Raw genomic sequence first — 24690 nt, forward strand, 5'->3', positions numbered from 1 at the left:
AGGAGTTCCTCAAGGTCGTGTCCTAGGCACAACCATCTTCAGCTTCTTTATCAATGACCTTCCGTCAATCATAAGGTCAGAAGTGGGGATGTTTGCTGATGATTTCACAATGTTCAGCACCATTCGCGACTCCTCAGATACTGAAACAGTCCATGTAGAAATGCAGAAAGACTTGGACAATATCCAGGCTTGGGCTGATAAGTGGCAAGTAACATTCGCTCCACACAAGTGCCAGGCAATGACCATCTCCAAGAAGAAAGAATCTAACCATCTCCCCTTGACATTCAATGGCATTACCATTGCTGAATCCCCCACTATCAACATCCTGGGGGCTACCATTGACCAGAAACTGAACTGGAGTACTCCTATAAATACTATGGCTGCAAGAGCAGGTCAGAGGCTAGGAATCCTGCAGCGAGTAACTCACCTCCTGACTCCCCAAAGCCTGTCCACCATCTACAAGGCACAAGTCAGGAGTGTGATGGAATACTCTCCATTTGCCTGGATGGGTGCAGCTCCAACAACACTCAAGAAGCTCAAAACCATCCAGGACAAAGCAGCTCGCTTGATTGGCATCCCATCTACAAATATTCACTCCCTCCACCACCGACGTACAGTGGCAGCAGTGTATACCATCTACAAGATGCACTGCAGCAATGTACCAAGGCTATTCAGGCAGCACTTTCCAAACCCATGACCTCAACCAACTAGAAGGACAAGGGCAGCAAATACATGGGAACATCACCACCTGCAAGTTCCCATCCAAGTCCCACACCATCCTGACTTGGAACTATATCGCCGTTCCTTCACTGTTGCTGGGTCAAAATCCTGGAACTCCCTTCCTAACAGCACTGTGTGTGTACCTACCCCAAATGGACTGCAGCGGTTCAAGAAGGGAGCTCACTACCACCTTCTCGAGCACACTTGGAGATGGGCAACTGATGCTGGCCTAGCCAGCGATGCACACATCACATGAACAAATAAAATAAAATTGAAGAAATCACCAAGCCTCTGTCCATTAAGAAAATATTTTGATTTATCTTCCTTGGATCCAAGGTGGATGACTTCACACTTCCCTGCATTTCAGCTCCACCTGCCACAGTTTTGCCACTCACTTAACCTGTCTTTCTCCCTTTGTAACTTTCTGCTCCCCACCTACACAAGTTAGTGTGCCTCCTAACTTAGTATCATCCATAAGGCTTGGATGTACAACTCTCTATTCCTTCATTCAAGGCATTGATATTCATGGTGAAAAGCTGATGCCTCAGTAAAGATCCCTGGGAATACCACTCATCATATCCCATTAATCAGAGAATGTTCTTCTGTTGCTGCTGTCTGTCTTGTACCTGCTAATCAATTACTAACCCATGTCATAGTTACCTACCATACCATCCGATAGTTGTCCAAGTGCTCACTCAGCTCCTCTGTCTCTTATCGATTCCAGTAACTTTTCCCAGCTGAAAAACACAAACAGGTCTGTCATTTCTTGGTTTCTCCCTTTCTCTCTTAAATAATAGACGTTTGCAAATTTCAAATGCCAAAATTCCTGAGTCTAGAGAGCTTTGGAAAATTATGACTAATACATTTACAATTTCCGCACCTGTTTCTTTTAACACTTTTCTCAAGCCCCTTTATAATCTCCAGTATCATTTCTTTAACTTGCATTATATCCATAAAGTTTCTCCTCTTGCCTTATTTTTAGGTTTCCTTGTCCTGCTATTTCATCCTCTTCCTCTACTGTGAAAATGGATACAAAGTACTCAAGTAACAAGTCTTATTGTATATTTTGGTCTTACCTGTCTTTAATGGGCACACATTACCCTTTGCTGTTCTCCTCACAATACATTTATAAAATCTTTTACTGTTAGCTTTGATATCTCTTACAGGATTTTTGTTCATGCTCCCTTTTTACACCTTATTGCTTTCTTTGTAATCCTTTTTTCTAGCTCTCCCAGTTTGGATTTCCACTTTGCTTTGCATTAGTGTAAGTTTTTTCCTTTCGTTTAATATTGTCTCTTGCCTCATTTGTTGACAATGGTTGATAAACTGCACAAGTGGAGCTTTTGCCTTTTACAGGCATGCACTGGCATTGTATTTTACCGAACATTCCTACAAGCTGGCACTGTGAGCTTATAGGTTTACCCATCAACAGCTCAGCCTAGTTTACTGCAGTAAAATTGTTGCACCTTCCTACGAAGTCTAACTTGCATTTAAAAAGTTGGTTTGTGACTCTTGCTTCTCTCTCTCCAATCTTTTTTTTATTTGTTCATGGGATGTGGGCATTATTGTCAATCTCTAATTGCCCTTGAGAAGGTGGTGGTGAGCTGCCTTCTTGAACCGCTGCAGTCCATGTGGTGTGGTACAGCAACAGTGCTGTTAGGAAGGGAGTTCCAGAATCTTGACCCAGTGACAGGAAAGGAACGGCGATATAGTTCCAAGTCAGGATGGTGTGTGACACCTTCTGTTAAGTTTAATCATGTGGCCATTATTCACAAGATGTTCCTTTACAGTCTGATTGTTAACTAATTCTGGATCATTCCATGTCACTAAGTCTAGTGTGACCTGATTCCTTGATGGTTCTGAAACTTATTGTTCCAGAAAACGGTCTCAAATTCATTCCAGAAATTCATTGCCTTCATTTTTTGAGTTATTTTCCCTCTCCCACTCTTGAAACTTAAAGTCTCTCATTTCAACCATTTAAATCCCCCCACTACATCAATACTGTCAGGAGCTTTGTATATTTACAAGAGTCTTGCCTCCTTTACTGTTCATTACTTCAATCCACAATATTTCCACTCCTTAATCACCCTTCCTTCTTTTTACTGCTGTAATTGTGTCTTCCACAATTTCACTGTCCTTTCAGAAGATCCTATAGCCTGAAATATTTATCTCTCGATCAAGCCCAGCTTGTAACCAGGTCTTTTCAATGGCTCCTACACCATACCCTTTAGCTGAATTTTTGCTTCGAACTCATTTGTTTTTCTTTCTAATGCTACATACATTTGTCTGGTACAGTGAAATGAGTGGTGAAAGTCCCTTGTTAGCATCATGTGCAGGGTTTTCTGGGGATTTGGGCAACACTGGCTTTAGTTGGCCTGACGTTATTAAATATCAACTATTAATGTAGGATTGGAGAGTGGGCAGTGTGGCACCTTTGCTCCCTGAAGGACAATGGGACAATCTGGCAGTTTTCATAATCACGTTCTGTCTGGTGTCAACCCACACAGTACTGTGTTAGTTGAAAATAATTTCACAATTATCATGCTGTAATTTGAACTCCTGACCACTGGTTGCTGGTCGAGTTCTACAAACACAATTCTGCCATGCCCAGTAAGTATGTGCTCAGTCGCACAGTTCTTAAACTAAGTGATCAGAGATAGAAAAAAAATTCTTTAAAATTGCTGAGATCAGAAATAAAAGCACAAAATGCAGAAATGTGCAGCAGGGCCATCAGCGACAGAGATTAAGCTGGGTCACTGTTTCTGACAATAGGTCCCACATCTCCAACACCTTCTGTTAGTTTAAATTACAGTAAATGTGCTTTGGTCATAGTTTTATTTTTATTTGAAACTTCTTACAATATGTTCCTTTCAATTTAATTTAAAATATTAAAACAGGATCCAGAACAGGAATGTTTTTTGAAGGATGATGATGGTAGGATTTCAGCCAAGTCCAACAGTTTTGTGACCAGTCATGTTGTTGTAGTCGGCAATGAGAGAAGAAATGCACCAGCAGCAATCAGCTTCTTCGGAGCCTTGAGAATCCCTGTAAGTATGTGTTTCGAATAAGGGTCATTAAATGGGGAGGGGTGCAGCTGCTTGTAATGTATCTTCTCCTGTCTCCACCCTGGCATTGTGACACTGGCCCACTGTTTAAGATATGCACCTCAACTAGTTTTGTTACTATTAGCTTTCCAGATGCAAGTTCTTGCTATTCTTCTGCAAAGAACAAAGTATTAACTCTACAAATGTGTCAGAGAAGTTCAAATGCTTAGTGAAATAATTGGGGATGTATTTTTAATTACAACCACTTGCAACATTGGAATCGTTCTGATACAAAGTTTGTTTTTATCTGCTAAATTTTGTCCCTCCTCTCCTGCAGGAACAGGAGGAGGCTATTTAGCCCCTGTGCCTGTTCTGCCATTCAGTGAGATCATGGTTGATCTGCGACATAACTCCATATACCTGCCTTTGCCTCATATCGCTTTAAAGCTTTGGTTTGAAGCATAGAAAGATTGTGGCACAGAAGGAGGCCATTCAGCCCGTCGTGTCCGTGCCGGCTGAAAAACTAGCTGCCCAATCTAATCCCACCTTCCAGCACCTGGTCCGTAGTCTTGCAGATTACAACATTTCAGGTGAATATCCAGGCACCTTTTAAATGAGTTGAGGGTTTCTTCCTCCACCACCTTTCCTGGCAGTGAATACCAGACACCCACCACCCTCTGGGTGAAAAGTTTTCCCTCATGTCCCCTCGAATCCTTCTACTAATTACCTTAAATCTGTGCCCCCTGGTAATTGACCTCTCCGCTAGGGGAAACAGGTCCTTCCTGTCTACTCTATCGATGCCCCTCATAATTTTGTACACCTCTATTTAGTCACCCCTCAGCCTCCTCTTTTCTAAGGAAAACAACCCTAGCCTATCCAATCTTTCCTCATAGCTGCAACTTTCAGGCCCTGGCAACATTCTTGTACTCTCTCCAGAGCAATTATGTCCTTCCTGTAATGTGGTGACCGGAACTGTACACAATACTCCAGCTGTGGCCGAACCAGCTCCAGCATTACATCCCTGTGTTTGTATTCTATACATCGGCCAATAAAGGAAAACATTCCATATGCCTTCTTCACCACTTTATTTAGCTGTCCTGCCACCTTAGGGACCTGTGGACATGCACTCCAAGGTCTCTCACTTCTTCTACCCCTCTCACTATCCTCGTGTTTATTGTGTATTCCTTTGCTTTATTTGCCCTCTCCAAATGCATTACCTCACACTTCTCTGGATTGAATTCCATTTGCCACTTTACCGCCACTCAACCAAACCATTGACATCATTCTGGAGTCTACAGCTATCCTCTTCACTATCAACTACACAATTTTTGTGTCATCAGTAAATTTTCCAATCATGCCTCTCACATTTGAGTCCATATCATTAATATATACCACAAACAGCAAGGGACCCAACACTGAGCCCTGTTGAACGCCACTGGAAACAGCTTTCCATTCTCAAAAACATCCGTCGATTACTACCCTTTGTTTCCTGTTACTGAGCTAATTTTGGATCCAACCTGCCACATTCCCCTGTATCCCATGGCTTTCATTTTACTGACCAGTCTGCCATGTCGGGCCTTGTCAAATGCCTTACTAAAATCCATGTAGACCACATCCACTGCACTACCCTCATCAATCATCCTTGTTACTTCCTCAAAAAACTCAATTAAGTTGGTAAGACATTTAACAGATCCATGCTGCATATCATTGATTAATCTGTGCTTTTCTAAGTGGGAGTTTTTTCTGTCTCTCAGAATTAATTCTAATAATTTATCCAACTTCGAGGTCAGACTGACCGCCCTACAATTATTTGGCCTATCCCTCGCACCTTTTTGAAACAATGGTATAATTTTCGCAGTCTTCCAATCCTCTGGCACCTCGCCCGTATCCAGTGAGGATTTGAAGATGATCCTCAGCGCATCCGCTATTTCCTCTCTGGGATGCAATCCATCCGGCCCTGGCGATTTATCCACTTTCAAGGATGTCAGACCCTCTAGTACTTGCTCTCTCATTATGCTTATTGCATCTAATTTTTCTCATTCCTCTTTTACTACAATGTCTGCATCATCCCTCTCCTTTGTGAAGACAGAGACGAAAAAACTCATTAAGAACCCTGCCCACATCTTCTGCATCCATGTGTAAGTTCCCTTGTACATTTCTGATAGGCCCTACCCTTTCCTTAGTGTTTCCTACCTTCACTCCTGAAAGGTCTGGCTGTAAACTCCCCAAACAGCAGAAATAGTTTCTCTCTCTCTATCTACCTGTTCCCTTTGATATTTTGAAAACTTTGATCAAATCGCCCCGTAACCTTCTAAATTCTCGGGAATACATCCCCAGTCTGTGTAATCTCTTCTTGTAATTTAACCCTTGGAGTCCAGGTATCATTCTGGTAAATCTACACTGCACTCACTTCAAGGCCAATATATCCTTCCTAAGGATGAGACGTGAAGGCTCAGTTAGGGCGCTTGAGAGCTACAAGCTAGCCAGGAAGGATCTAAAGGGAGAGCTAAGAAGAGCAAGGAGAGGACACGAGAAGTCATTGGTGGATCGGATCAGGGAAAACCCTAAGGCTTTCTATAGGTATATCAGGAATAAAAGAATGACTAGAGTTAGATTAGGGCCAATCAAGGATAGTAGTGGGAAGTTGTGTGTGGAATCAGAGGAGATAGGGGAAGTGTTAAATGAATATTTTGCGTCAGTATTTACAGTAGAGAAAGAAAATGTTGTTGAGAATACTGAGATTCAGGCTACAAGGCTAGATGGGATTGAGGTTCACAAGGAGGAGGTGTTAGCAATTTTGGAAAGTGTGAAAATAGATAAGTCCCCTGGGCCAGATGGGATTTATCCTAGGATTCTCTGGGAAGCTAGGGAGGAGATTGCAGAGCCTTTGTCCTTGATCTTTATGTCGTCATTGTCGACAGGAATAGTGCCGGAAGACTGGAGGATTGCAAATGTTGTCCCCTTGTTCAAGAAGGGGAGTAGAGACAGCCCTGGTAATTATAGACCTGTGAGCCTCACTTCGGTTGTGGGTAAAATGTTGGAAAAGGTTATAAGAGACAGGATTTATAATCATCTTGAAAAGAATAAGTACATTAGAGATAGTCAGCACGGTTTTGTGACGGGTAGGTCGTGCCTCACAAACCTTATTGAGTTTTTCGAGAAGGTGACCAAACAGGTGGATGAGGGTAAAGCAGTGGATGTGGTGTATATGGATTTCAGTAAGGCGTTTGATAAGGTTCCCCACGGTAGGCTATTGCAGAAAATACGGAAGTATGGGGTTGAAGGTGATTTAGAGCTTTGGATCAGAAATTGGCTAGCTGAAAGAAGACAGAGGGTGGTGGTTGATGGCAAATGTTCATCCTGGAGTTTAGTTACTAGTGGTGTACCGCAAGGATCTGTTTTGGGGCCATTGCTGTTTGTCATTTTTATAAATGACCTGGAAGATGGTGTAGAAGGGTGGGTTAGTAAATTTGCAGATGACACTAAGGTCGGTGGAGTTGTGGATAGTGCCGAAGGATGTTGTAAGGTACAGAGAGACATAGATAGGCTGCAGAGCTGGGCTGAGAGATGGCAAATGGAGTTTAATGCGGAAAAGTGTGAGGTGATTCACTTTGGAAGGAGTAACAGGAATGCAGAGTACTGGGCTAATGGGAAGATTCTTGTTAGTGTAGATGAGCAGAGAGATCTTGGTGTCCAGGTGCATAAATCCCTGAAGGTTGCTAACCAGGTTAATAGGGCTGTCAAGAAGGCATATGGTGTGTTAGCTTTTATTAGTAGGGGGGTCGAGTTTCGGAGCCACGAGGTCATGCTGCAGCTGTACAAGACTCTGGTGAGACCGCACCTGGAGTATTGCGTGCAGTTCTGGTCACCGCATTATAGAAAGGATGTGGAAGCTATGGAAAGGGTGCAGAGGAGATTTACTAGGATGTTGCCTGGTATGGAGGGAAGGTCTTACGAGGAAAGGCTGAGGGACTTGAGGTTGTTTTCGTTGGAGAGAAGGAGGAGGAGAGGTGACTTAATAGAGACATATAAGATAATCAGAGGGTTAGATAGGGTGGATAGTGAGCGTCTTTTTCCTCGGATGGTGATGGCAAACACGAGGGGACATAGCTTCAAGTTGAGGGGTGATAGATATAGGACAGATGTGAGAGGTAGTTTCTTTACTCAGAGAGTAGTAAGGGCGTGGAATGCCCTGCCTGCAGCAGTAGTAGATTCGCCAACTTTAAGGGCATTTAAGTGGACATTGGATAGACACATGGATGAAAATGGAATAGTGTAGGTCAGATGGTTTCACAGCTCGGCGCAACATCGAGGGCCGAAGGGCCTGTACTGCGCTGTAATATTCTAATTCTAATTCTAATTCTAAAAAAGGAGTGGTGCCCAGAACTTCCCACAATGCTCCTGGTGTGATCTAACCAGGGTTCTGTATAACTGAAGCATGACTTCTACCCCCTTGTATTCTAGTCCTCTGGATCTAAAGGCCAGCATTCCATTAGCCTTTTTGGTTATTTTTTGTGCCTCTCCATGACATTTTAATCGATTTACCTGGACCCCCAAGTCTCTCTAAACTGTCACTGTTTCTAGCTTTACACCATTTACAAAGTATCCTGTTCTGTCCTTTTCAGGATGACCTCACATTTTCTACTTTGAAATCCATTTGTCACAGTTTTGCCCATTCACTTAATCTGTCAATATCTCTCTGTAACTTTATGCTTCCATCCACACTGCTTACAACGCTTACCTTTGTGTTGGTGGGAAATTTGGATACGTGGCTTTCTTATTCCATTATCTAAGTCGTTAATAAACACGGTGAATAGTTAAAGCCCCAGCATAGATCCTTGTGGAATGCCACTAATCACACTCTGCCAATTAGAGTACCTGCCCACTATTGACTACTCCCGACTCCTTGACTCTTGCTGCTCAGCCTAGTTTTAAACCAGGTCAGTAATTTTCCATCAATTCCATAGGTTTCAACTTTAGTTAACAGTCTCTTGAGGGACTTTATCAAATGCCTTCTGGTAGTCCATATAAATAATATCCATAGACATTCTGCTGTCCACTACTTTCATTACCTCTTACACAAATTCAATCAGATTTTCCAGGCATAATTTACCCTTTCATAAGAACATAATAGGAGCAGAAGTAGGCCATTTGGCCCCTCAAACCTGCTCCCCCATTCAATAAGATCATGGCTGATCTGAACGTGGCCTTAGTTGCACTTTCCTGCCGGCGCCTCATAATCCTTGACTCACTTGTAGATCAAAAATCTGTCTAACTCAGCCTTGAATATATTCAATGACCCAGCCTCCATTGCTCTCTGGGGAAGAGAATTCCAAACATGAACGACCCTCTGAAAGAAGAAATTCCTCCTCATCTCCGTCTTAAAAGGGAGACCCCTTAATTTGAAACTATGTCCCCAATTCTAGATTCCCTCATGAGGGGAAACATCCTCTCAGCATCTACCCTGTCAAGCTCCTTCAGAATCTTATGTTTCAATAAGATAACCTCTCATTCTTCGAAACTCCAATGAGTATAGGCCAGCCTACTCAACCTTTCCTCTTAAGGCAACCCTTTCATCCTAGGAATGAGCCGAGTGAACCTTCTGTGAACGGCTTCCAATGCAAGTATATCCCTCCTTAAATAATGAGACCAAAACTGTATGTAATACTTGGTGCAGACTCACCAGTGCCCTGTACAGTTGTAGCAAGACTTCCCCACTTTTATACTCCATCGCCCTTGCAATAAAGGCCAACTTTCCATTTGCCTTCCTAATTAGTTGTTGTACCTGTATGCTAACCTTTTGTGATTCATGTACAAGGACACCCAGATCCCACTGTACCACAATATTCTGCGGAGACTCTCCAAGTAAATAATCTGCTTTTCTATTCTTCCTACCAAAGTGGACAACCTCTTATTTTCCCACATTATACTCCATCTGCCAAATTTTTGTTCACTCAGTTTTTTTTTTATTCATTCATGGGGTGTGGGTGTCGCTGGCTAGGCTTAACCAATATATAAGGCTCACTTAGCCAATATATAAGGCTCACTTAACCAACATATATCTCTTTGCAGATGCTTTGTGCCCTCCTCACAGCAAATTTGGCTACAATACACACAGTCCCTTTATTCAAGTCATTAATATAGATTGTAAATAGTTCAGGCCCCAGCACTGATCCCTGTGACACTCCAACAGTTACAGTTTGCCAACCTGAAAATGCCCCATTTATCCCGATTCTCTGTTTCCTGTCAGTTAGCCAATCCTCTATCCATGCTAATCTATCATCCCCAACACCATGAGCTCTTGTGCAGTCACCTTTTATGTGGCACCTTATCGAATGCCTTTTTGAAATCTAAACACACTACATTTGCTGTTTCCTCTTTATCCGCGTTGCCTGTTAAATCCTCAAAGCACTCCGATAAATTTGTCAAACATGATTTCCCTTTCATAAAACCATGTTGACTTTGCCTGTTTGCATTATGATTTTCTAAATGTCCTGCTACGACTCCCTTAATAATGAATTCTAGCATTTTCCCAATTACAGATGTTAGGTGAACTGGCCTATAGTTTTCTGCTTTCTTCATCCCTCTTTCTTGAATGGAAGTGTTACATTTGCAGTTTTCCAATCTGCTGGGACATTTCTAGGGAATTTTGGAAGATTACAACCAATGCATCCATTATCTCCACAGCCACTTCTTTTAAGATCCTAGAATGCAGACCATCAGGTCCAGGGGACTTGTCAGTCTTCAGTCCCAGTAGTTTTCCTTTGTACTTTTTTCTAGTGATAGTGATTATTTTAAGTTCCTCCGTCCCTTTGTCCTCTTGATTTTCTGCTATTCTTGGGATGCTGATGGTGTTTTCTACCATGAAGACAGATACAAAATACTTGTTCAAAGTCTCTACCATTTCCTTGTTTCCCATTATTAATTCTCCAGTCTCATCCTCTAAGGGACCAATATTTACTTTAACTACTCTGTTCCTTTTTATAGATTTATAGGAGCTTTTACTGTCTGTTTTTATATTTCTTGCTAGTTTCTCTCATACTCTAATTTCTCCCTCTTTATTGTTCTTTTAGTCATCTGCTGCTTTCTAAAATTTTCCCAATTTTTTGGCCTACCACTAATCTTTGCAGCATTGTATGCCTTTTCTTTCAATTTGATACCATCCTTAACTTCCTTAGTTAGTCACAGATAATGCATACTTCTCAGAGACTCTTTCTTTCTCAGTTGACGATATCTTTGTTGAGAGTTATGAAATATCTCCTTAAATGTCTACCACTGCTCCTCTACTACCTTACTTTTTAACTTATTTTCCCAGTCCACTTTGGCAAACTCTGTCTTCATTCCCTTGTAATTGCCTTTATTTAAGTTTAAAACACTAGTTTCAGACCCAAACCTCTCACCTTCAAACTGAATGTGAAATTCTAACATGTTATGATCACTGTTACCTCGAGAATCCTTAACTATGAGGTCATTTATTAATCCTGCCTCATTACACATTACCAGGTCTAAAATAGCTGTAAGACTGTTAAAAGGGGGTCTCACTTCCCTCAAAGGTCCTGACCCCGTACTGAGTATCAATCGCACGAAACAGACTTTGGATACTATTTTCACTTTATGTGAAACACCTTTATTAACTCACCAAGCAATAGTATATACTTACAAAACCAGTTACTTAGTAGACCCGTGTACAGGAACTCGCTCCTGGGTTGTCAGATCCGCTGAACGATGTCTTCCGCACGACTTCCTGTGACTGACCAAGTCACGCTTCCTGGCTGCAGCAGCAATGTCCTTGTGAGCTGTGGCTTTATACCCCTTTCAGACCCTGGTTTCTCGACATATAAGGTCATGTTTTGAATTGGGTCATCCGATTGGGTTTTAGTGCCTTATCAATCCCACCCTGGCTATGCAAGACCATCTGCATGTGGTCATATCCTACTCTCAGCGGGGTGGGGTGGGGCGGTCTAAGTTGCATACCACCCATCGATGTGATACCTGCATCTTGATAAGGCAAGAAGGAAACCACACATATTTCAAAAGGCCATTGTCCCTGAGTGTGGTTGTAGACAGGCTGTTTGTCATTGTGATAGCCCAGGCTATCACATCAGTGGCATATTCGATCTGTGTATATTTGCGTGGGGGTCCTAGTTCACTTACATTATCTTTTATTTTTTTTAAAGTCCAATATGAGCCCCAGCGATGATGTCTTTGGTCAGAATTCTTCTCCCTTCATCCCGATGTCCTTTGCCTCCATGTCTTCACCACTGGGTGAGCTCCACATGTTGGTCCACACCACAACTGGTTACATTTTACTTATGAACTGAAATACAGGAGATACTAATAAAAGCCTCGCAGCATAATACCAAATGCCTTACATGGGCGGCACAGTGGCGCAGTGGTTAGCACCACAGCCTCACAGCTCCAGCGACCTGGGTTCAATTCTGGGTACTGCCTGTGTGGAGTTTGCAAGTTCTCCCTGTGTCTGCATGGGTTTTCGCCGGGTGCTCCGGTTTGCTCCCACCTCCAAAAGACTTGCAGGTGATAGGTAAATTGGCTGTTGTAAATTGCCCCTAGTGTAGGGAGGTGATAGGGAATATGGGATTACTGTAGGGTTAGTATAAATGGGTGGTTGTTGGTCGGCACAGACTCGGTGGGCCGAAGGGCCTGTTTCAGTGCTGTATCACTAAATAAATAAAAAAATTAATAGTCTGCTCCTGGGTTGGTTCCAGAACGTATTGTTCTAAGAAACTGTCCTTCATACACTCTATGAACTCATCCTCCAGGCTACTTTCGGCAATGTGATTACTCCAGTTGATCTGAAGATTAAAATCACCCATGATTATTGCAGGACCTTTCCTTCAATCCTGCATAGATTTATATTCTGTCCTACAGTGTAACTACTCCCACCAATGACTTCTTTCCTTTGCTATTTCTTATCTCCTCCCAAACTGATCATACATCTTGATCTTCCAAGTCAAGATCATTTCTCACTATTGTACTGATCTAATCCTTTATTAACACCTCCTTTTCCTTTCTTATCATTCTGAAATGTGAAATACCCTTGAATATTCTGTTCCCACCGTTGGTCAACTTGCAACTACATCTCTGTAATGGCTATCATCTCATGCCATTTATTTCTATTTGTGCTATCAATTAATTCATCCATCTTATGAATGCTGCATGGATTCACATAAAGGGCCTTTAATTCTGTCTTTTTACCATTTTTCCCCACTCTGACTTTATTTGCTGGTGCACTCTTCTGTTTGTGCTCTCTGTCCCTTCCTGTCACACTCTAGTTATCATTACCTGTATCGCTACCCTGCATTATTGCCCTCTCCTTTCTTGTTAACTTTCTAAATTTCTGCTCAGCTGAACCCTCTCCCCCTGCCATATTTAATTTAAAACCCTCTCTACAGCTCTAATTATATGACTTGCCAGAGCACTGATCTCCGTGCAGTTCAGGTGAAGGCTGTCCCAACGGTTACAGCTCCCTCTTTCCCCAGTATTGGTGCCAGTGCCCCATAAATTGAAACCCATTTCTCCCAGACCAATCTTGAACCAAGCGTTCAACCCTCTGACCTTATTTACCGTATGCTAATTTGCTTGTGGCCCAGGTAGTAATCCAGACATTATTACTTTTGTGATGCTGCTTTTTAATTTAGCCCCTAGCCACTCATACTCCCTCAGCAGATCCTCTTTCTTAGTCTTACTTATGTCGTTGGTACTGACATGGACCACGACAACTGGATCCTTCGTCTCCCCTTTGCAAGGGATAAGGGGAGAAAGCGGGAACTGGGTACTGAGTTTGCATGATTAGCCATGATCGTATTGAATGGCGGAGCTGGCTCGAAGGGCCGAATGGCCTAGTCCTATTTTTCTATGTTTCTTCCACTCCAAGTTCCTCTCCAGCCCCAAGGAGATGTGCTTAAACCTGGGTATTGACTTTTGTTCATTATAGTTCCGTAGACACTTTGTTGAACACGGTACTGCATTGTCTCCTCCCCTCCTCATAGAATCATGGAGCCCAATTAGCCCGTTATGTTTGTGCCAGCTCTCGAAAAGAACTGTTCATTTAGTTTCACCCCTTGTTCTTTCTCTATAGCCCTGTAAGTCTTTTCTTTTTAATTGAAAGTCCCTATTAAATCTCCTTCCACCAGCTTTTCAGACATGGCATTCCAAATCATAACTCACTGTGTTTAACAAAAAAAAACTCCTCATTACTCCCCTGCCACTGGAATTTTGCCAATTATCTGATATTTGTGTTCTCTGGGTAACAAATTCCCTTCCATATCATGGGATGAGAATATGTGGTGTATGGAATATGTGGTATAATATGCAGTATTCCTGAGGACCGACTCATTTCCTTGCCTTGAATTTCTTGTAACTGTACAGAAATGATCTTGGGATCAGAACTGAGCTGAACCATGTCTCCGGCGAGAAGGCACGTTGTGCTGGAAACTTGCTCTCATCGGCTGCTTGTCTGCTTGTGTTTTGCAGGGTGTGGTGGAGTTTTCCTTGTGTCTGCTTTTTGCCAAGCTGGTCAGTTACACATTCCTTTTCTGGCTCCCAATGTATCTCGCCACTAAAGGCAAGTAGCAGTGTCACCAACTGTGGTTGCAGTGACTTGAATTAGTGTTAGAATTATTACAGGCATGCACTGATGTATTTGAAATAAAAACAGAAAGCGCTGGAAATACTCAGCAGGTCAGGCAGCATTTGTGGAGAGAGAAACAGAATTAACATTTCAGGTCTGTGACCAGAACTAGCAAAGGTTAGAAATGTATTAGATTTTAAGCAAGTGAAAGGGGGTCGGAGGACGACAACAAAAGGGAAGGTGTGTGACAGGGCAGAGGGCAGGAGAGATTAAATAACAAAGCTTTCATGGGACAAAGGCAAAGAGCGTGTTAATGCTTGTGGTGAAAGACAAAGCATTAGTCCAGTGAGAGTGTTAATGGCAGAATAATGAGCAGCTGTGTCCAAAAGCACAACATGAAAAACCAGCACATGGTTAAAAAATAAAATAATTTTAAAAAGCATTTAAAAAAAGGCCAGTCGTGCTCTGAAGTTATTGAACTCAATGTTGAGTTCACAAGGTTGTAGAGTGCCTAATCGAAAGATCAGGTGCTGCTCCTCGAGCTTGTGTTGATGCTCCCTGGAACACTGCAGCAGGCCAAAGACAGAAATATGGGCATGAGAACAAGTTGAAATAACAAGAAACCGGAAGCTCGGACTGATGCTTTCGGACTGAGCAGAGGCGTTCTGCAAAGCGGTCACCCAATCTGTGTTTGGTCTCCCCAATGTAGAGGAGACCACATTGTGAGCAGTGAATACTGTATACTAAATTGAAAGAAGTACAAGTAAATCACTGCTTCACCTGGAAGGAGTGTTTGGGGCCTTGGGTGATGAGGAGAGAGGAGGTAGAAGGGCAGGTATTACATTTCCTGCAATTGCAGGGGAAGGTGCTGTGGGAAGGAGGTGTGTCGGGGTGTCGTGGAGGGAACGGTCCCTTCGGAATGCTGACGGGAGGGGAAGGGAAGATGCGTTTGGTAGTGGCATCACACTAGAGGTGGTGGAAATGGCGGAGGATGATCCTCTGGATGTGAAGGCTGGTGGGGTGGAAAGTGAGGACAAGGGGAACCCTGTCGTGGTTCTGGGAGGGAGGGGAAGGGGTGAGGGCAAAAGTGCGGGAAATGGGCCGGACACGGTTGAGCGCTCTGTCACAGTGGGGGGGAATCCTCGATTGAGGAAAAAGGAAGACATATCAGAAGCGCTGCTGTGGAAGATAGCATCATCAGATGTGTCAGAAACTGGGAAAATGGAATGGAGTCCTTCCAGGAAACAGGGTGAGAGGAAGTGAATTCAAGGTAGCTAGCTGTGGGAGTCGATGGGCTTGTAATGTCTATCCCCAGAGATAGAGACTAAGAAGTCTAGGAAGGGAAGGGAAGTGTCAGAGAGGGACCACGTAAAGGTGAGAGAACAAAGAACAGGACAGCACAGGAACAGGTCATTCGGCCCTCCAAGCCTGCGCCGATCTTGATGCCTGCCTAAACTAAAACCTTCTGCACTTCCGGGGACTCAACCGTGTCCGGCCCATTTCCCGCACTTCTGCCCTCACCCCTTCCCCTCTATTCCCATCCTATTCATGTATTTGTCAAGATGCCTCTTAAACGTCATTATCGTACCTGCTTCCACCACTTCCCCCAGCAGCAAGTTCCAGGCTCTCACCACCCTCTGTGTAAAGAACTTGCCTCACACATCCCCTCTAAACTTTGCCCCTCTCACCTTAAACCTATGTCCCCGAGTAACTGACTCTTCCACCCTGGGAAAAAGCTTCTGACTATCCACTCTGTCCATGCCGCTTAGAACTTTGTAAACCGCTATCATGTCGCCTCTCCACCTCCGTCGTTCCAGTGAAAACAATCCGAGTTTATCCAACCTCTCCTCATAGCTAATGCCCTCCAGACGAGGCAACATCCTGGTAAACCTCTTCTGTACCCTCTCCAAAGCCTCCACGTCCTTCTGGTAGTGTGGCAACCAGAATTGCACGCAATATTCCAAGTGTGGCCTAACTAAAGTTCTGTACAGCTGCAGCATGACTTGCCAATTTTTATACTCTATGCCCCCGACCGATGAAGGCAAGCATGCCGTATGCCTTATTGACTACCTTATCCACCTGCGTTGCCACTTTCAGTGACCTGTGGACCTGTGCGCCCAGATCTCTCTGCCTGTCAATACTCCTAAGGGTTCTGCCATTTACTGTATACTTCCCACCTGCATTAGATCTTCCAAAATGCATTACCTCACATTTGTCCGGATTAAACTCCATCTGCCATTTCTCCGCCCAAGTCTCCAACCAATCGATATCCTGCTGTATCCTCTGACAATCCTCATCACTGTCCGCAACTCCACCAACCTTTGTGTTGTCCGCAAACCTAGTAATCAGACCAGCTACATTTTCCTCCAAATCATTAAAAGATGCTACAAACAGCAAAGGTCCCAGCACTGATCCCTGCGGAACACCACTAGTCACATCACTCCATTCAGAAAAACACCCATCCACTGTTACCCTCTGTCTTCTATGACCGAGCCAGTTCTGTATCCATCTTGCCAGCTCACCTGAAAGGAAGAGAAAAAGTTTTTTGTTAAAGCGTCAGATAAGACAAAGGATGAAATGAAACTGTGGAATAGAACAGCTTTGAGATAAGGCGAGGCGGTGTTTCTGGAGAGAGAGGTCCATTGTGGACATGTGGCAGTATATGGCACTAAGTGTGGATTCCTTATCAATCTGTTGGTCATTTTTTGCTGTTTTTTATATTCTGTCCAATCGTCTTACCTGCCTCCCATCCTTACGCAATTATAAGCTTTTTCTTCAAGTTTGATACTGTCTCGAACTGTTTTAGTTAACCATGGATGGGGGGGTCCCACCCTTGGAATTTTTCTTTCTCATTGAAATGTATCTATTCTGTGTATTCTGAAATATCCCCTTAAATGTCTGCCATTGCATCTCTATTGATCTATCCCTTCACCGGATTTTCCAGTTCACTTTAGCTAGCTCGGCTTTCATGCCCTCATAATTGCCCTTAGTTAAGTTTAAAATACTAGGCCTGGACCCACTCTCCTCTCCCTCAAACTGAATGTAAAAATGAATCATATGATCGCTGCGACAATGGGGCGCCTTAACTATGAGGTCATTAATTCTATCTCGTTGCACAATACCAGGTCTAAAATAGCCTGCTCTCTGGTTGGCTCCAGAACATATTGTTCCAAGAAATTATCCTGAAAACATTCTATGTACTCATCATCTAGGTTGCCTCTGCCCATCAGATTTTTCCAGTCTATATGGAGGTTAAAATCGCCCATAATTATCGCTGTACCTGTCTCTCTGCTCCCGCCGTGCTCCTCTCTATCTCTGCTCCCGCCGTGCTCCTCCCTCTCTCTGCGCAGCCGCCGTGCTCCTCTTGCTCTCTCCGCTCCGCTCCCGCCATGCTCCTCTCTGTCTCCGTTCCGCTCCCGCCATGTTCCACTCACTCTCCGCTCCGGCTGTGCTCCTCTCTCTCTCTCCGCTCCCGCCGTGCTCCTCCCTCTCTCCGCTCCCGCCGTGCTCCACTCTCTCTCCGCTCCCGCCGTGCTCCACTCTCTCTCCGCTCCCGCCGTGCTCCACTCTCTCTCCGCTCCCGCCGTGCTCCACTCTCTCTCCGCTCCCGCCGTGCTCCACTCTCTCTCCGCTCCCGCCGTGCTCCACTCTCTCTCCGCTCCCGCCGTGCTCCACTCTCTCTCCGCTCCCGCCGTGCTCCACTCTCTCTCCGCTCCCGCCGTGCTCCACTCTCTCTCCGCTCCCGCCGTGCTCCACTCTCTCTCCGCTCCCGCCGTGCTCCACTCTCTCTCCGCTCCCGCCGTGCTCCACTCTCTCTCCGCTCCCGCCGTGCTCCACTCTCTCTCCGCTCCCGCCGTGCTCCACTCTCTCTCCGCTCCCGCCGTGCTCCACTCTCTCTCCGCTCCCGCCGTGCTCCACTCTCTCTCCGCTCCCGCCGTGCTCCACTCTCTCTCCGCTCCCGCCGTGCTCCACTCTCTCTCCGCTCCCGCCGTGCTCCACTCTCTCTCCGCTCCCGCCGTGCTCCACTCTCTCTCCGCTCCCGCCGTGCTCCACTCTCTCTCCGCTCCCGCCGTGCTCCACTCTCTCTCCGCTCCCGCCGTGCTCCACTCTCTCTCCGCTCCCGCCGTGCTCCACTCTCTCTCCGCTCCCGCCGTGCTCCACTCTCTCTCCGCTCCCGCCGTGCTCCACTCTCTCTCCGCTCCCGCCGTGCTCCACTCTCTCTCCGCTCCCGCCGTGCTCCACTCTCTCTCCGCTCCCGCCGTGCTCCACTCTCTCTCCGCTCCCGCCGTGCTCCACTCTCTCTCCGCTCCCGCCGTGCTCCACTCTCTCTCCGCTCCCGCCGTGCTCCACTCTCTCTCCGCTCCCGCCGTGCTCCACTCTCTCTCCGCTCCCGCCGTGCTCCACTCTCTCTCCGCTCCCGCCGTACTCCACTCTCTCTCCGCTCCCGCCGTGCTCCCCTCTCTCTCTCCGCTCCCGCCGTGCTCCCCTCTCTCTCTCCGCTCCCGCCGTGCTCCCCTCTCTCTCTCCGCTCCCGCCGTGCTCCTCTCTCTCTCTCCGCTCCCGCCGTGCTCCCCTCTCTCTCCGCTCCCGCCGTGCTCCCCTCTCTCTCCGCTCCCGCCGTGCTCCACTCTCTCTCTCTCCGCTCCCGCCGTGCTCCACTCTCTCTCTCTCCTCTCCCGCCGTGCTCCACTCTCTCTCTCTCCGCTCCCGCCGTGCTCCACTCTCTCTCTCTCCGCTCCCGCCGTGCTCCACTCTCTCTCTCTCCGCTCCCGCCGTGCTCCACTCTCTCTCTCTCCGCTCCCGCCGTGCTCCACTCTCTCTCCGCTCCGCTCCCGCCGTGCTCCTCTCGCTCTCTCCGCTCCGCTCCCGCCGTGCTCCTCTCGCTCTCTCTGCTCCGCTCCCGCCGTGCTCCTCTCGCTCTCTCCGCTCCGCTCCCGCCGTGCTCCTCTCGCTGTCTCCGTTCCGCTCCCGCCGTGCTCCTCTCTCTCTCTCCGCTCCCGCCGTGCTCCTCTCTCTCTCTCCGCTCCCGCCGTGCTCCTATCGCTCTCTCCGCTCCCGCCGTGCTCCTCTCTCTCTCTCCGCTCCCGCCGTGCTCCTCTCTCTCTCTCTCCGCTCCCGCCGTGCTCCCCTCTCTCTCCGCTCCCGCCGTGCTCCCCTCTCTGTCCGCTCCCGCCGTGCTCCCCTCTCTCTCTCCGCTCCCGCCGTGCTCCCCTCTCTCTCTCCGCTCCCGCCGTGCTCCTCTCTCTCTCTCCGCTCCCGCCGTGCTCCCCTCTCTCTCTCCGCTCCCGCCGTGCTCCCCTCTCTCTCTCCGCTCCCGCCGTGCTCCTCTCTCTCTCTCCGCTCCCGCCGTGCTCCCCTCTCTCTCCGCTCCCGCCGTGCTCCCCTCTCTCTCCGCTCCCGCCGTGCTCCACTCTCTCTCTCTCCGCTCCCGCCGTGCTCCACTCTCTCTCTCTCCTCTCCCGCCGTGCTCCACTCTCTCTCTCTCCGCTCCCGCCGTGCTCCACTCTCTCTCTCTCCGCTCCCGCCGTGCTCCACTCTCTCTCTCTCCGCTCCCGCCGTGCTCCACTCTCTCTCTCTCCGCTCCCGCCGTGCTCCACTCTCTCTCCGCTCCGCTCCCGCCGTGCTCCTCTCGCTCTCTCCGCTCCGCTCCCGCCGTGCTCCTCTCGCTCTCTCTGCTCCGCTCCCGCCGTGCTCCTCTCGCTCTCTCCGCTCCGCTCCCGCCGTGCTCCTCTCGCTGTCTCCGTTCCGCTCCCGCCGTGCTCCTCTCTCTCTCTCCGCTCCCGCCGTGCTCCTCTCTCTCTCTCCGCTCCCGCCGTGCTCCTATCGCTCTCTCCGCTCCCGCCGTGCTCCTCTCTCTCTCTCCGCTCCCGCCGTGCTCCTCTCTCTCTCTCTCCGCTCCCGCCGTGCTCCCCTCTCTCTCCGCTCCCGCCGTGCTCCCCTCTCTGTCCGCTCCCGCCGTGCTCCCCTCTCTCTCTCCGCTCCCGCCGTGCTCCCCTCTCTCTCTCCGCTCCCGCCGTGCTCCTCTCTCTCTCTCTGCTCCCGCCGTGCTCCCCTCTCTCTCCGCTCCCGCCGTGCTCCCCTCTCTCTCCGCTCCCGCCGTGCTCCCCTCTCTCTCCGCTCCCGCCGTGCTCCCCTCTCTCTCCGCTCCCGCCGTGCTCCCCTCTCTCTCCGCTCCCGCCGTGCTCCCCTCTCTCTCCGCTCCCGCCGTGCTCCCCTCTCTCTCCGCTCCCGCCGTGCTCCCCTCTCTCTCCGCTCCCGCCGTGCTCCCCTCTCTCTCCGCTCCCGCCGTGCTCCCCTCTCTCTCCGCTCCCGCCGTGCTCCCCTCTCTCTCCGCTCCCGCCGTGCTCCCCTCTCTCTCCGCTCCCGCCGTGCTCCCCTCTCTCTCCGCTCCCGCCGTGCTCCCCTCTCTCTCCGCTCCCGCCGTGCTCCCCTCTCTCTCCGCTCCCGCCGTGCTCCCCTCTCTCTCCGCTCCCGCCGTGCTCCCCTCTCTCTCCGCTCCCGCCGTGCTCCCCTCTCTCTCCGCTCCCGCCGTGCTCCCCTCTCTCTCCGCTCCCGCCGTGCTCCCCTCTCTCTCCGCTCCCGCCGTGCTCCCCTCTCTCTCCGCTCCCGCCGTGCTCCCCTCTCTCTCCGCTCCCGCCGTGCTCCCCTCTCTCTCCGCTCCCGCCGTGCTCCCCTCTCTCTCCGCTCCCGCCGTGCTCCCCTCTCTCTCCGCTCCCGCCGTGCTCCCCTCTCTCTCCGCTCCCGCCGTGCTCCCCTCTCTCTCCGCTCCCGCCGTGCTCCCCTCTCTCTCCGCTCCCGCCGTGCTCCCCTCTCTCTCCGCTCCCGCCGTGCTCCCCTCTCTCTCCGCTCCCGCCGTGCTCCCCTCTCTCTCCGCTCCCGCCGTGCTCCCCTCTCTCTCCGCTCCCGCCGTGCTCCCCTCTCTCTCCGCTCCCGCCGTGCTCCCCTCTCTCTCCGCTCCCGCCGTGCTCCCCTCTCTCTCCGCTCCCGCCGTGCTCCCCTCTCTCTCCGCTCCCGCCGTGCTCCCCTCTCTCTCCGCTCCCGCCGTGCTCCCCTCTCTCTCCGCTCCCGCCGTGCTCCCCTCTCTCTCCGCTCCCGCCGTGCTCCCCTCTCTCTCCGCTCCCGCCGTGCTCCCCTCTCTCTCCGCTCCCGCCGTGCTCCCCTCTCTCTCCGCTCCCGCCGTGCTCCCCTCTCTCTCCGCTCCCGCCGTGCTCCCCTCTCTCTCCGCTCCCGCCGTGCTCCCCTCTCTCTCCGCTCCCGCCGTGCTCCCCTCTCTCTCCGCTCCCGCCGTGCTCCCCTCTCTCTCCGCTCCCGCCGTGCTCCCCTCTCTCTCCGCTCCCGCCGTGCTCCCCTCTCTCTCCGCTCCCGCCGTGCTCCCCTCTCTCTCCGCTCCCGCCGTGCTCCCCTCTCTCTCCGCTCCCGCCGTGCTCCCCTCTCTCTCCGCTCCCGCCGTGCTCCCCTCTCTCTCCGCTCCCGCCGTGCTCCCCTCTCTCTCCGCTCCCGCCGTGCTCCCCTCTCTCTCCGCTCCCGCCGTGCTCCCCTCTCTCTCCGCTCCCGCCGTGCTCCCCTCTCTCTCCGCTCCCGCCGTGCTCCCCTCTCTCTCCGCTCCCGCCGTGCTCCCCTCTCTCTCCGCTCCCGCCGTGCTCCCCTCTCTCTCCGCTCCCGCCGTGCTCCCCTCTCTCTCCGCTCCCGCCGTGCTCCCCTCTCTCTCCGCTCCCGCCGTGCTCCCCTCTCTCTCCGCTCCCGCCGTGCTCCCCTCTCTCTCCGCTCCCGCCGTGCTCCCCTCTCTCTCCGCTCCCGCCGTGCTCCCCTCTCTCTCCGCTCCCGCCGTGCTCCCCTCTCTCTCCGCTCCCGCCGTGCTCCCCTCTCTCTCCGCTCCCGCCGTGCTCCCCTCTCTCTCCGCTCCCGCCGTGCTCCCCTCTCTCTCCGCTCCCGCCGTGCTCCCCTCTCTCTCCGCTCCCGCCGTGCTCCCCTCTCTCTCCGCTCCCGCCGTGCTCCCCTCTCTCTCCGCTCCCGCCGTGCTCCCCTCTCTCTCCGCTCCCGCCGTGCTCCCCTCTCTCTCCGCTCCCGCCGTGCTCCCCTCTCTCTCCGCTCCCGCCGTGCTCCCCTCTCTCTCCGCTCCCGCCGTGCTCCCCTCTCTCTCCGCTCCCGCCGTGCTCCCCTCTCTCTCCGCTCCCGCCGTGCTCCCCTCTCTCTCCGCTCCCGCCGTGCTCCCCTCTCTCTCCGCTCCCGCCGTGCTCCCCTCTCTCTCCGCTCCCGCCGTGCTCCCCTCTCTCTCCGCTCCCGCCGTGCTCCCCTCTCTCTCCGCTCCCGCCGTGCTCCCCTCTCTCTCCGCTCCCGCCGTGCTCCCCTCTCTCTCCGCTCCCGCCGTGCTCCCCTCTCTCTCCGCTCCCGCCGTGCTCCCCTCTCTCTCCGCTCCCGCCGTGCTCCCCTCTCTCTCCGCTCCCGCCGTGCTCCCCTCTCTCTCCGCTCCCGCCGTGCTCCCCTCTCTCTCCGCTCCCGCCGTGCTCCCCTCTCTCTCCGCTCCCGCCGTGCTCCCCTCTCTCTCCGCTCCCGCCGTGCTCCCCTCTCTCTCCGCTCCCGCCGTGCTCCCCTCTCTCTCCGCTCCCGCCGTGCTCCCCTCTCTCTCCGCTCCCGCCGTGCTCCCCTCTCTCTCCGCTCCCGCCGTGCTCCCCTCTCTCTCCGCTCCCGCCGTGCTCCCCTCTCTCTCCGCTCCCGCCGTGCTCCCCTCTCTCTCCGCTCCCGCCGTGCTCCCCTCTCTCTCCGCTCCCGCCGTGCTCCCCTCTCTCTCCGCTCCCGCCGTGCTCCCCTCTCTCTCCGCTCCCGCCGTGCTCCCCTCTCTCTCCGCTCCCGCCGTGCTCCCCTCTCTCTCCGCTCCCGCCGTGCTCCCCTCTCTCTCCGCTCCCGCCGTGCTCCCCTCTCTCTCCGCTCCCGCCGTGCTCCCCTCTCTCTCCGCTCCCGCCGTGCTCCCCTCTCTCTCCGCTCCCGCCGTGCTCCCCTCTCTCTCCGCTCCCGCCGTGCTCCCCTCTCTCTCCGCTCCCGCCGTGCTCCCCTCTCTCTCCGCTCCCGCCGTGCTCCCCTCTCTCTCCGCTCCCGCCGTGCTCCCCTCTCTCTCCGCTCCCGCCGTGCTCCCCTCTCTCTCCGCTCCCGCCGTGCTCCCCTCTCTCTCCGCTCCCGCCGTGCTCCCCTCTCTCTCCGCTCCCGCCGTGCTCCCCTCTCTCTCCGCTCCCGCCGTGCTCCCCTCTCTCTCCGCTCCCGCCGTGCTCCCCTCTCTCTCCGCTCCCGCCGTGCTCCCCTCTCTCTCCGCTCCCGCCGTGCTCCCCTCTCTCTCCGCTCCCGCCGTGCTCCCCTCTCTCTCCGCTCCCGCCGTGCTCCCCTCTCTCTCCGCTCCCGCCGTGCTCCCCTCTCTCTCCGCTCCCGCCGTGCTCCCCTCTCTCTCCGCTCCCGCCGTGCTCCCCTCTCTCTCCGCTCCCGCCGTGCTCCCCTCTCTCTCCGCTCCCGCCGTGCTCCCCTCTCTCTCCGCTCCCGCCGTGCTCCCCTCTCTCTCCGCTCCCGCCGTGCTCCCCTCTCTCTCCGCTCCCGCCGTGCTCCCCTCTCTCTCCGCTCCCGCCGTGCTCCCCTCTCTCTCCGCTCCCGCCGTGCTCCCCTCTCTCTCCGCTCCCGCCGTGCTCCCCTCTCTCTCCGCTCCCGCCGTGCTCCCCTCTCTCTCCGCTCCCGCCGTGCTCCCCTCTCTCTCCGCTCCCGCCGTGCTCCCCTCTCTCTCCGCTCCCGCCGTGCCCCCCTCTCTCTCCGCTCCCGCCGTGCCCCCCTCTCTCTCCGCTCCCGCCGTGCCCCCCTCTCTCTCCGCTCCCGCCGTGCCCCCCTCTCTCTCCGCCCCCGCCGTGCCCCCCTCTCTCTCCGCCCCCGCCGTGCCCCCCTCTCTCTCCGCCCCCGCCGTGCCCCCCTCTCTCTCCGCCCCCGCCGTGCCCCCCTCTCTCTCCGCCCCCGCCGTGCCCCCCTCTCTCTCCGCCCCCGCCGTGCCCCCCTCTCTCTCCGCCCCCGCCGTGCCCCCCTCTCTCTCCGCCCCCGCCGTGCCCCCCTCTCTCTCCGCCCCCGCCGTGCCCCCCTCTCTCTCCGCCCCCGCCGTGCCCCCCTCTCTCTCCGCCCCCGCCGTGCCCCCCTCTCTCTCCGCCCCCGCCGTGCCCCCCTCTCTCTCCGCCCCCGCCGTGCCCCCCTCTCTCTCCGCCCCCGCCGTGCCCCCCTCTCTCTCCGCCCCCGCCGTGCCCCCCTCTCTCTCCGCCCCCGCCGTGCCCCCCTCTCTCTCCGCTCCCGCCGTGCCCCCCTCTCTCTCCGCTCCCG

At 51.7% G+C, this 24690-nt stretch overlaps 1 protein-coding gene across 1 annotated transcript in view; it reads left to right on the forward strand.

Annotated features, from left to right (window-relative positions):
* slc37a1 (solute carrier family 37 member 1) overlaps positions 1–24690 on the forward strand; it is a 221590-nt gene that overhangs the window by 112602 nt on the left and 84298 nt on the right. Inside the window, exons 11-12 of the mRNA XM_068041309.1 lie at positions 3618–3767; positions 14259–14349. Coding sequence (XP_067897410.1) covers positions 3618–3767; positions 14259–14349 — 241 coding nt within the window. The remainder of the gene's footprint in view (positions 1–3617; positions 3768–14258; positions 14350–24690) is intronic.

This window comes from Heterodontus francisci, chromosome 10 (assembly GCF_036365525.1).
Source record: "Heterodontus francisci isolate sHetFra1 chromosome 10, sHetFra1.hap1, whole genome shotgun sequence".
NCBI lineage: Eukaryota > Metazoa > Chordata > Chondrichthyes > Heterodontiformes > Heterodontidae > Heterodontus > Heterodontus francisci.